Here is a 9,152-nt window from a genome sequence, read left to right on the forward strand (position 1 = left end):
TAATTTGAAGGTGAAATTAGAGTCCATCTGTTCAGAGGTGTTTTAATCAGTGAGATAACTATCAGGTGTCAGTGTGTGCCCTGTTTTATTTAAAGAACAGGGATCTATCAAAGTCTGGTCATGTCTGTGGAAGTGTATTATGGCACAAACAAATGAGATCTCTGAGGACCTCAGAAAAAGAGTTGGTGTTGCTCATCAGGCTAGAAAAGATTTCAAAGCCATCTCTAAACCATTGGCTAATGTTAATGTTTATGAGCCCATCATCAAGAGAACACTGAACCATGTCCATGGCAGAGTCGCAGAAAGAAAGACACTGCTCTCCAAAAAGAACATGCTGCTCAACTGCAGTTTGCTAAAGATCATGTGGACAAGCCAGAGGAATACTGGAGAAATATTTTGTGCATGGATGAGACCAAAATAGAACATTTTGGTTTAAATGAGCAGCATGTCTGAGAGTGCAAGCGCGAGGCTGCAGCCAGACCCTTCTCTGACGTTTCAGGGTCTTTCCACAAGAGGTTAAAAGTAGAAAGTGGTTAAAACCAAAAAGAGAAAGTTCCATGAGCTCTGTTGGGAACAAGTAGTTTACAACATCTGCTCATTCTTGCAGAAATAAGAAATTGGATGGACGTTCCCTACTAGAAAATCCACAGCATAACTAGTCAACCAACTAACGATCATCTACAGCAATTTCCAGCTAGGTTTGCGTGCAAAATAAAGATTTTATTGATTCAGATTTAGCCTTTCTCATGAAAAATTTGGACATTTTATGATTTACAAAATACATCCACACTGCATCTTTTATTCCTTTTTTCAAGAGTTTACATTCATTAATTTATGATAATCCGTAAAAAAAATCATGTTTCTCCTCCTCGTCACAAACGTTAGGCGGTGCTGCTTTGAGATCAGTTTAAATCCGCTCCGTTGATGAACAGCGTCATTCACGCGCATGAGAAGCTGTTCTCAGATCAGTGGGACGCGTCGCACGCCTCAGTCAGTCAGGTGACCAGAATCAGATGATTCTCTGCAGACGGAACATGGCGGACCTCTCAAAATACTGAGCTGATGATGGGACGAACGACAGCCAAAAGCTGCCCTTGAAGTCTCTCACTGCTGGATTGGTGAGATTTTGAGGGGAAGGAAAACATTACAGAGGATATTTGATCACAGGACATATATAAGGTAAACCAATAACGTTACTCTAAATGACATTAGCAGAGATTCAGACTGTAAGTTGCTAGCACAGCAGCTAGCCTTGCATGGCAGCTGGTTGAGCAGTCACACACAAATGCATAACACGGTAAAATAACATCTAATGACGGATCAAAAGTGCATTCAGGTGTATGTACTTATATTTGTAATCGTTTAGGATTTGAGGAAGGTCGAGGTTATCGCCTCTGCATATGCTGATTGGCACATAGTTACAACGTTTTAACTTTGAAAAGTTTCCTCTCATTTCCCCAGCAAATGATTAGTAGTTTTGTTTACACTTTGTATTATGTATAAAAATATATAAATGTCTGGCTATAAATAAATAAGTATTCATTTGTGATCAGCCCCTTGTGAAAAAGAGGAACACATTAGCATGCTTTTCAAACGTTCTTATTATGGAAATAATATACATTAAAATAATATAATTAGGTTTGAACTGAATGTAATGTTTTTAGATACTTAATTGCATGTTATTTACAGCAAAATTAAAATGTATTAAATTTTTAATTTATGCAAAATTCAATTAATTAGAGTTCTTTTTGAATCACTTAAATATGACTTAAGTGCATCTTTATATGTAATTTCGTAATTTCTTCTATTATTGTCTTTGAAATATAGTTAAATTTTCCCGCGAATGTACTGACAAGCATTTTTAACTATAATAAACATTAATTAAATTTTTATTTTAAACATTTATGTCAGGTATTGACACATATTTGTAATTACACATTCGTAATGATGAAGTTGAAATGGAATGCTTTTAAGATATATTAACTTAAATCTTTTATCAAATTACACTACAGTTAAAATTACTGTCAATTACTTTACATGCGCTCTAGTATGTTATAGTCAACATATCAAAATAAGTGTACTTCTTTAAAGCATGATAAAAAAGATTATTAAAACATAATTATTTAAAATGTACTTTAAAGTACAGCTTTTAATTTGACATTATTACAAAAGTGTACCTTTTTAAATGTGTACTACACACTTAAGTAGTACTTAGTCTTGAATGTGTACCCCCAGCAAATGATTAGTAGTTTTGTTTACACTTTGTATTATGTATAGCAGTAGCACCTGCTAGATAAAAATATATAAATGTCTGGCTATAAATAAATAAGGATTCATTTGTGATCAGCCCCTTGTGAAAAAGAGGAACACATTAGCATGCTTTTCAAACGTTCTTATTATGGAAATAATATACATTAAAATAATATAATTAGGTTTGAACTGAATGTAATGTTTTTAGATACTTAATTGCATGTTATTTACAGCAAAATTAAAATGTATTAAATTTTTAATTTATGCAAAATTCAATTAATTAGAGTTCTTTTTGAATCACTTAAATATGACTTAAGTGCATCTTTATATGTAATTTCGTAATTTCTTCTATTATTGTCTTTGAAATATGGTTAAATTTTCCCGCGAATGTACTGACAAGCATTTTTAACTATAATAAACATTAATTAAATTTTTATTTTAAACATTTATGTCAGGTATTGACACATATTTGTAATTACACATTCGTAATGATGAAGTTGAAATGGAATGCTTTTAAGATATATTAACTTAAATCTTTTATCAAATTACACTACAGTTAAAATTACTGTCAATTACTTTACATGCGCTCTAGTATGTTATAGTCAACATATCAAAATAAGTGTACTTCTTTAAAGCATGATAAAAAAGATTATTAAAACATAATTATTTAAAATGTACTTTAAAGTACAGCTTTTAATTTGACATTATTACAAAAGTGTACCTTTTTAAATGTGTACTACACACTTAAGTAGTACTTAGTCTTGAATGTGTACCCTTTTAAAGTACAATTAAGTGGCCTTTTATTTGATTAAAATTACATTATGTGCAAGTACAGTCTTTAAATATATGCTTTTAAGATTTGAAGTACACTGCACATTCAATACAATTAAGTACATTTCTTTTTCACCAGGGGCAGTCCTACACACATTTTATTGAGATATAATCTTATCTATATAATCTTGAGTTATGATGTCTTTCTATTAAACCAGCATGTCTAATTTTATGGAGAATGGCCCCAGCAATCATAATGGAGAAGCTGAGCAGGTGTGGGAGAGACCCTGGACACTGGAAGAGATGCAGAAATCCAGCACAAACTGGTCACTGGCAGCAGATTCAGGGGTATGGGGTGGAAATGGAATGCATTCATATTTCATATTCATATTGTATGCACTTGCGACTGCGTTATACAGATGAATGTTTATTTGTATCTCTGCAGTTATTTCTTTTCCTGCAAGACTTCTCTCAAAGGATGTTGTCCGTATGCACTTGCGACTGCGTTATACAGATGAATGTTTATTTGTATCTCTGCAGTTATTTCTTTTCCTGCAAGACTTCTCTCAAAGGATGTTGTCCGTATGCACTTGCGACTGCGTTATACAGATGAATGTTTATTTGTATCTCTGCAGTTATTTCTTTTCCTGCAAGACTTCTCTCAAAGGATGTTGTCCAAGACACATGAGATTGAGAAACAGTTGGACGGTCTTATCCGGGACACTAAAGCCACAGACAGTCGCCTACACACAGTGTTTAACGACTTTCTCATGCTGTCCAATACACAGTTCATTGAAAACGTATGTATTTTTGTTCATGATTTTAGCTAAATGAGAATTCACTTTATGTGTGGATGCAAAGCAAAGCAGTTCAAGTATTAAACTGAAACACCACTGACATATCACACTTGTCCTGATATAATATGGGGGAGAGTTTGTCAGCTTTTGATATTTATACATTTCCTGTTCAAGGTATCTCCCTTCAGATTAAAGCTTTAAATTCTTTATTGAACATTTTTCTCACTTCATATTGAGAAGATTGTGAGATTTGATAAATTTCAAGAAAAAAATAAGGGTGTAAACACAAACAAACACTGTTTATTGTGATATCAGATGTAGTTTTTTTTAATATTTAATTTATTAGAGGGTTTATGATGAAGAGGTGGAAGACCCTGCACCAAAGCCAGAAGCCATGGAGAAACAGCCTGAACAGGTAGTGATTGGCAATATTTCACTGGTTCTTTCTGCTGTGGGTCATTTCTGTGATTTCATACAGTACGTTATGATGAAAATGTTAATGCCTGATAATGGTTTCAAGCATTCCTATCATTTGATACATACTGTATGTGAAGGAGAAGACAAGGGAACAGAAGGAAGCAGAACTTATTCCCAAAGTCCAAGAGGCCGTCAACTATGGTCTGAAGGTCCTGGAATCTGCTTTTGAACAGCTGGACATTAAAGCGGGAAACTCAGACTCTGAGGATGAGGAGACTCTGGAAAAAGTAGAGCCCATTTTGGAAGCAAAGGTAAATGTTTCCCTTGAGCACTTATTTGATTATCAGACAGTTATTATACACATGCAATTAGTGGTTTTTGGGTTAGTGGTGTTAAAATGTGCAAAAAAATCCCAAAAACTCACATTGAAAGAGGGACCCTGAGCCATGCCTATGGGTATATCTTCACCACTTTTTGTGCCTAAATGTATTTTTATTGGTAGGACCTGTATGTGGACAGGCCTTTGCCGTACTTGATTGGTTCCCAAGCATTTATGGATGAGGATGATGTTGGCCTGGGCGATCTATCCAGTGATGGTGAGATTTCCCATTCATAATCTTTATGATTTTCTTCCTCCTGTTATAGGTTGCTTTTAACTTGTGTGTGTTTGGTGTGTTTTATAGAAATGTCTATTGGGAGCGACAGAGACAGCGTCATTGAGAGTGATGTTGAAGAAGACGACGAAGTAAGAGATGATGATATGCACTTCTGCATTTTTGTGAACTGAGTCAATAACATTTTAAGAACATTTAAAAAACAATATTTTATTAATTGAATGCATTAATTTTTTGAAAACATTTCAAAATTAAATATATTTACATATAATCCTCCGTTTGGATTAAATTCCAAAAGCAGTCGGATGAATACTCTGACCAGGATGAGGAAGTCCATGACAACTTTAAGAAAGTAAGACTTAAAAACTCTATTCTGCTATTGTGATGTTTTATATATGGTTGACAAATTTACACTGCATTACTGGTTAAAAAAATTATCTGAATGTGAAAGGTAAACATAAATCTTACACCTACAATGGATGTTTCAAATGAGCATATTCTCTAAATGTTGACTACAACTCAAGATTTAAAACTCTCTCTCTCTCTCTCTCTCTATATATATATATACTATATACATATATGCGCTTATGTTTTATACTTATTTCTTAAATAGGCTAATTTCTTACATTTGAAATGTAGCTAATTAGACATTTGATAATTGGAATATTTTAAAGCCTTATTTAGGTTAATTTGTTCATCCCATAGAAGCCGTCTGTTGCTTGTTATGATGATGCTGATGAAGAGAATGAAGATGAAGATTCTGACATATTTGGAGGGTCTGATAAGGATGAAGATGAGCTCAGAAAGGTTAATAGCTTTGCATTTTCTTAGCACCTCAGACATACTTAGAAAATTAGTATTACGAGACATTATCATATTAAAATGTGTAAACAAAAAGCATTCAATTTCCTGCATCCCATGTCTTTCAGGACACTGCTTTGCCATCCTTTGCTGATGAACTAGCAGCCAGAATCAAGGGAGAGCAGCCAGAAGCAGATCGCACATGTATGGTCACAAACAACATATGGATTTAATTGTTTTATTGTTTAACACGTTTTCATCCTTTCATTCAGTTTTCTTTCTCAAGTTCATCTGTGTGCATGCACTTGTTTGTTCTAAAGCATTGTCATCAGGCCCACCCATCACCCAGAAGAAGAGTAAAACAAAGAAAGAGCCAAAACCTCAGGGTATGAGCGACTGCGTGTTCACTTCATATAGCATGTGCTTATCAGATCATGCTGCCATATTGTGCAAAATACACACTATCGTTCGATAGTTTGGGGTCGGTATGTTTTTTTTTTTTTTCAGGGTTTTTGAAAGAAGTCTATTATGCTTACCAGGGCTTAATTTATTTAATCAAAAATACAGTGAAAACATTTGACTATTTATTTTACTATTTTAATATATCTTAATTTTTTCTTGTCATAGCAAAGCTTTAATGCACAAATTGAATGCATTCTTTCTTTTTAGAAATATGAAATAAAAAAATAATAATACTGACCCTAAACTTTTGTACGGTAGTATATGTACATGTAAGATTCAGCAGATGACTATATATGTATTTTATTGTAAACAACTACACTGTTATTTAGCTTTTTTGAAGCTTCTGGTATAGTTTTACCATAATTTCTTTTAGGTAATTGTAGGATATAGCTAGTAAAATAATGCCATATATTTTATGTTTATGTAATTACAGTGGAGGATGATCAGGATGAGATGTTCAAACCACCAAAAATGGAAGATGAGGAATATTCTCCATTCGGTGGAAAGGGTGGACTTTTTAGTGGAGGCAAAGGCCTGTTTGATGATGATGATGAGGTTGGTAAATAATAATGTAGTAATCATACAAGAGCATACAAGTACAACTAGAAAAAGACATGGTAGTAATCTTTGAAAGTCATTTCATATTATTTGTTCATCAGGGAGATCTGTTTTCTGATGCACCCAAAACCGAGCCGATGGAAAAGGAAAAGACTGTAACCCAGGCAACAGGTAACTCCTCTCAGCTCTTGTTCTGTTGCCCATTTCAAGTCAGATGTAGGCCAGTCCTACTTGAGATTTGAAACTTAGGCCGCAAGCTCACATTCAGATGCATAAAACCCAAGTCCCAGCCTACATTTTAAAATTTTTTAATAATCCGTTTCATTTTGATGTACATCACAGTATAGAAGAAAAGATCTGTCGCTACTTCCGTTACATCACAGCTTTTATACTGATTGGTCATTTGTGCAATACTGTAGTCAAATATGATCCATTGTTCCAGACAACGGATTTCCTGCTTTCACTCCACAATCTCTTTCTTCTCACAAAAATAATTAATTTGAATTTTAATGTATTTCTATTTATTTATGTATTTTGTAAAAAGCCATTTATAATACCTGGTTGACTGGGAAAAATGTAATAATGATTTAATTTCTACTTTTTTATGTGTTTTGTAAATAGTCATTTATAATGATTTAATTTTTACTTATTTATGTATTTTTTAAATAGCCATTAAAATAATAACTGTCTGACTCAAAAAAAAAAAAACTTATATATATAAAAAAATCAGTGTATTTAGGTGTTTTATAAGTTGCCATTCAACAAAAGTTGTGTCGGATCTTTTTAATTTTTTTATTTAATTGATGGCTGCACATAATCGTTTTCTTACTTTTCTCTTTGTACATTCTGAAACCCACCATGTGTTGACATATATAACTCATTATATATCTTATCTTTTGCATTTGCTTTTGTAGAGCCTCTAAAAATTAAGAAAATACCCACTGGTGCTGTCTCCATCTTTCCTGGTAATCATTAACTGCATTACATTTGCATATTTGCACGCTGTTTTGCATAAAAGTTTTCTGTAGTAACTAATGAGTAAGATATTTTCATGCCCCTTACCCACAGGAAACAAACTTTTTGGCAAATAGCCATTAAAATAATAACTGTCTGACTCAAAAAAAAAAAAAACTTATATATATATAAAAAAATCAGTGTATTTAGGTGTTTTATAAGTTGCCATTCAACAAAAGTTGTGTCGGATCTTTTTAATTTTTTTATTTAATTGATGGCTGCACATAATCGTTTTCTTACTTTTCTCTTTGTACATTCTGAAACCCACCATGTGTTGACATATATAACTCATTATATATCTTATCTTTTGCATTTGCTTTTGTAGAGCCTCTAAAAATTAAGAAAATACCCACTGGTGCTGTCTCCATCTTTCCTGGTAATCATTAACTGCATTACATTTGCATATTTGCACGCTGTTTTGCATAAAAGTTTTCTGTAGTAACTAATGAGTAAGATATTTTCATGCCCCTTACCCACAGGAAACAAACTTTTTGGCTTACCAAATGATTCAGACTCACTAGAGAGCAAAAACAGCAAGAGTCCAGTGAAGCCCAAAGTGCAGGCAGCTCCAAAACGTGCCTCGGTGGGAGGTGGGCTGTTTGATGATGAAGACGATGATGATAATTTCTTCAGTGGGAAGGCACCTAACAAATCCACCCCTGGTAAATCTCTGACATTTGCCCTGCAGTATGACAACTGTCTGTCTTTTTGGGAAAACTTAAATGTTTATCTTTGTGATCAGGACAAGAGAAGCAAATGCCAAAGAAGACTGTAGACCTGTTTGGAGAAGCGGATGAGGAGGAGGATGAGTATGATGAAGGCGGAGCTATGTTTAGTGGGAAAGCCAGTGCAGCTCTTTCCCAACAGGACAAAAGAGCCGAGGGAGATGAGGAGACACGTCCTCCAGAGAAAAAGGTCTGTTTTTTTAATCATCGTTATTTCGGTATGATTGTTGTTATTGGTTATATACTGAACGAGTTTGCTTGCAGCCTCCTGTTGGTGCCATTTCAATGTTTGGGCCCGGCACTAAAAATATACTGGAGGGTCTGAAGAAACGCCGGCTTTCCACCAGTGAAGAGTCTGCCAAGTCTGAAGAGGTAGAAAACTTTCAGTCTCTCTGTTGTATTAATACGTGCTGTGTTAATTGTTATTTATTATTTTTGCATTGTTTCTGCAGAGTGGACCTCCGCCTGAAGCAGTCAAATCTTCACCTGCTCTGGGAGCATCAGAGGAAACGCATAGCAAGAGTCTGTTCTCAGATGATGAAGACTCACAAGTACTACACTGTTCTATAGTCAAGATACAGAGAGCCTATTCTCAGTTTTCCAGTGTATTTAAATTAGTACTGGGCCATTTATTTAATATTCAAGTATTTTAGCAATGATTTCGCTGGTGATATAAAATTAAAGGGTTAGTTCACCCAAAAATGAAAATTCTGTCATTAATTACTCACCCTCGTGTTGTTCCA

The 9,152-nt window shown here is 34.2% G+C and overlaps 1 protein-coding gene across 5 annotated transcripts in view; it reads left to right on the top strand.

Annotated features, from left to right (window-relative positions):
• The first annotated feature begins 993 nt into the window (after window positions 1–993).
• The window catches only part of LOC107678570 (WASH complex subunit FAM21-like), a 20,562-nt gene continuing 12,403 nt past the window's right edge, over window positions 994–9,152 (top strand). For 3 of the 5 annotated variants that reach the window (XM_016473884.1, XM_016473885.1, XM_016473888.1), the window contains exons 1-18: window positions 994–1,179; window positions 3,240–3,369; window positions 3,657–3,821; window positions 4,165–4,233; window positions 4,373–4,546; window positions 4,738–4,831; window positions 4,919–4,980; window positions 5,148–5,201; window positions 5,555–5,656; window positions 5,779–5,854; window positions 5,971–6,036; window positions 6,546–6,667; window positions 6,772–6,841; window positions 7,585–7,635; window positions 8,164–8,346; window positions 8,427–8,599; window positions 8,674–8,781; window positions 8,862–8,960. In XM_016473884.1, coding sequence (XP_016329370.1) covers window positions 3,241–3,369; window positions 3,657–3,821; window positions 4,165–4,233; window positions 4,373–4,546; window positions 4,738–4,831; window positions 4,919–4,980; window positions 5,148–5,201; window positions 5,555–5,656; window positions 5,779–5,854; window positions 5,971–6,036; window positions 6,546–6,667; window positions 6,772–6,841; window positions 7,585–7,635; window positions 8,164–8,346; window positions 8,427–8,599; window positions 8,674–8,781; window positions 8,862–8,960 — 1,797 coding nt within the window. In that variant the 5' untranslated portion in view covers window positions 994–1,179; window position 3,240. The remainder of the gene's footprint in view (window positions 1,180–3,239; window positions 3,370–3,656; window positions 3,822–4,164; window positions 4,234–4,372; window positions 4,547–4,737; window positions 4,832–4,918; window positions 4,981–5,147; window positions 5,202–5,554; window positions 5,657–5,778; window positions 5,855–5,970; window positions 6,037–6,545; window positions 6,668–6,771; window positions 6,842–7,584; window positions 7,636–8,163; window positions 8,347–8,426; window positions 8,600–8,673; window positions 8,782–8,861; window positions 8,961–9,152) is intronic. The other 2 variants (XM_016473886.1, XM_016473887.1) reach the window with 2 other exon arrangements.

Source organism: Sinocyclocheilus anshuiensis, unplaced genomic scaffold (assembly GCF_001515605.1).
Source record: "Sinocyclocheilus anshuiensis isolate Anshui unplaced genomic scaffold, SAMN03320099.WGS_v1.1 scaffold536, whole genome shotgun sequence".
In the NCBI taxonomy this organism is placed as follows: Eukaryota; Metazoa; Chordata; class Actinopteri; order Cypriniformes; family Cyprinidae; genus Sinocyclocheilus; species Sinocyclocheilus anshuiensis.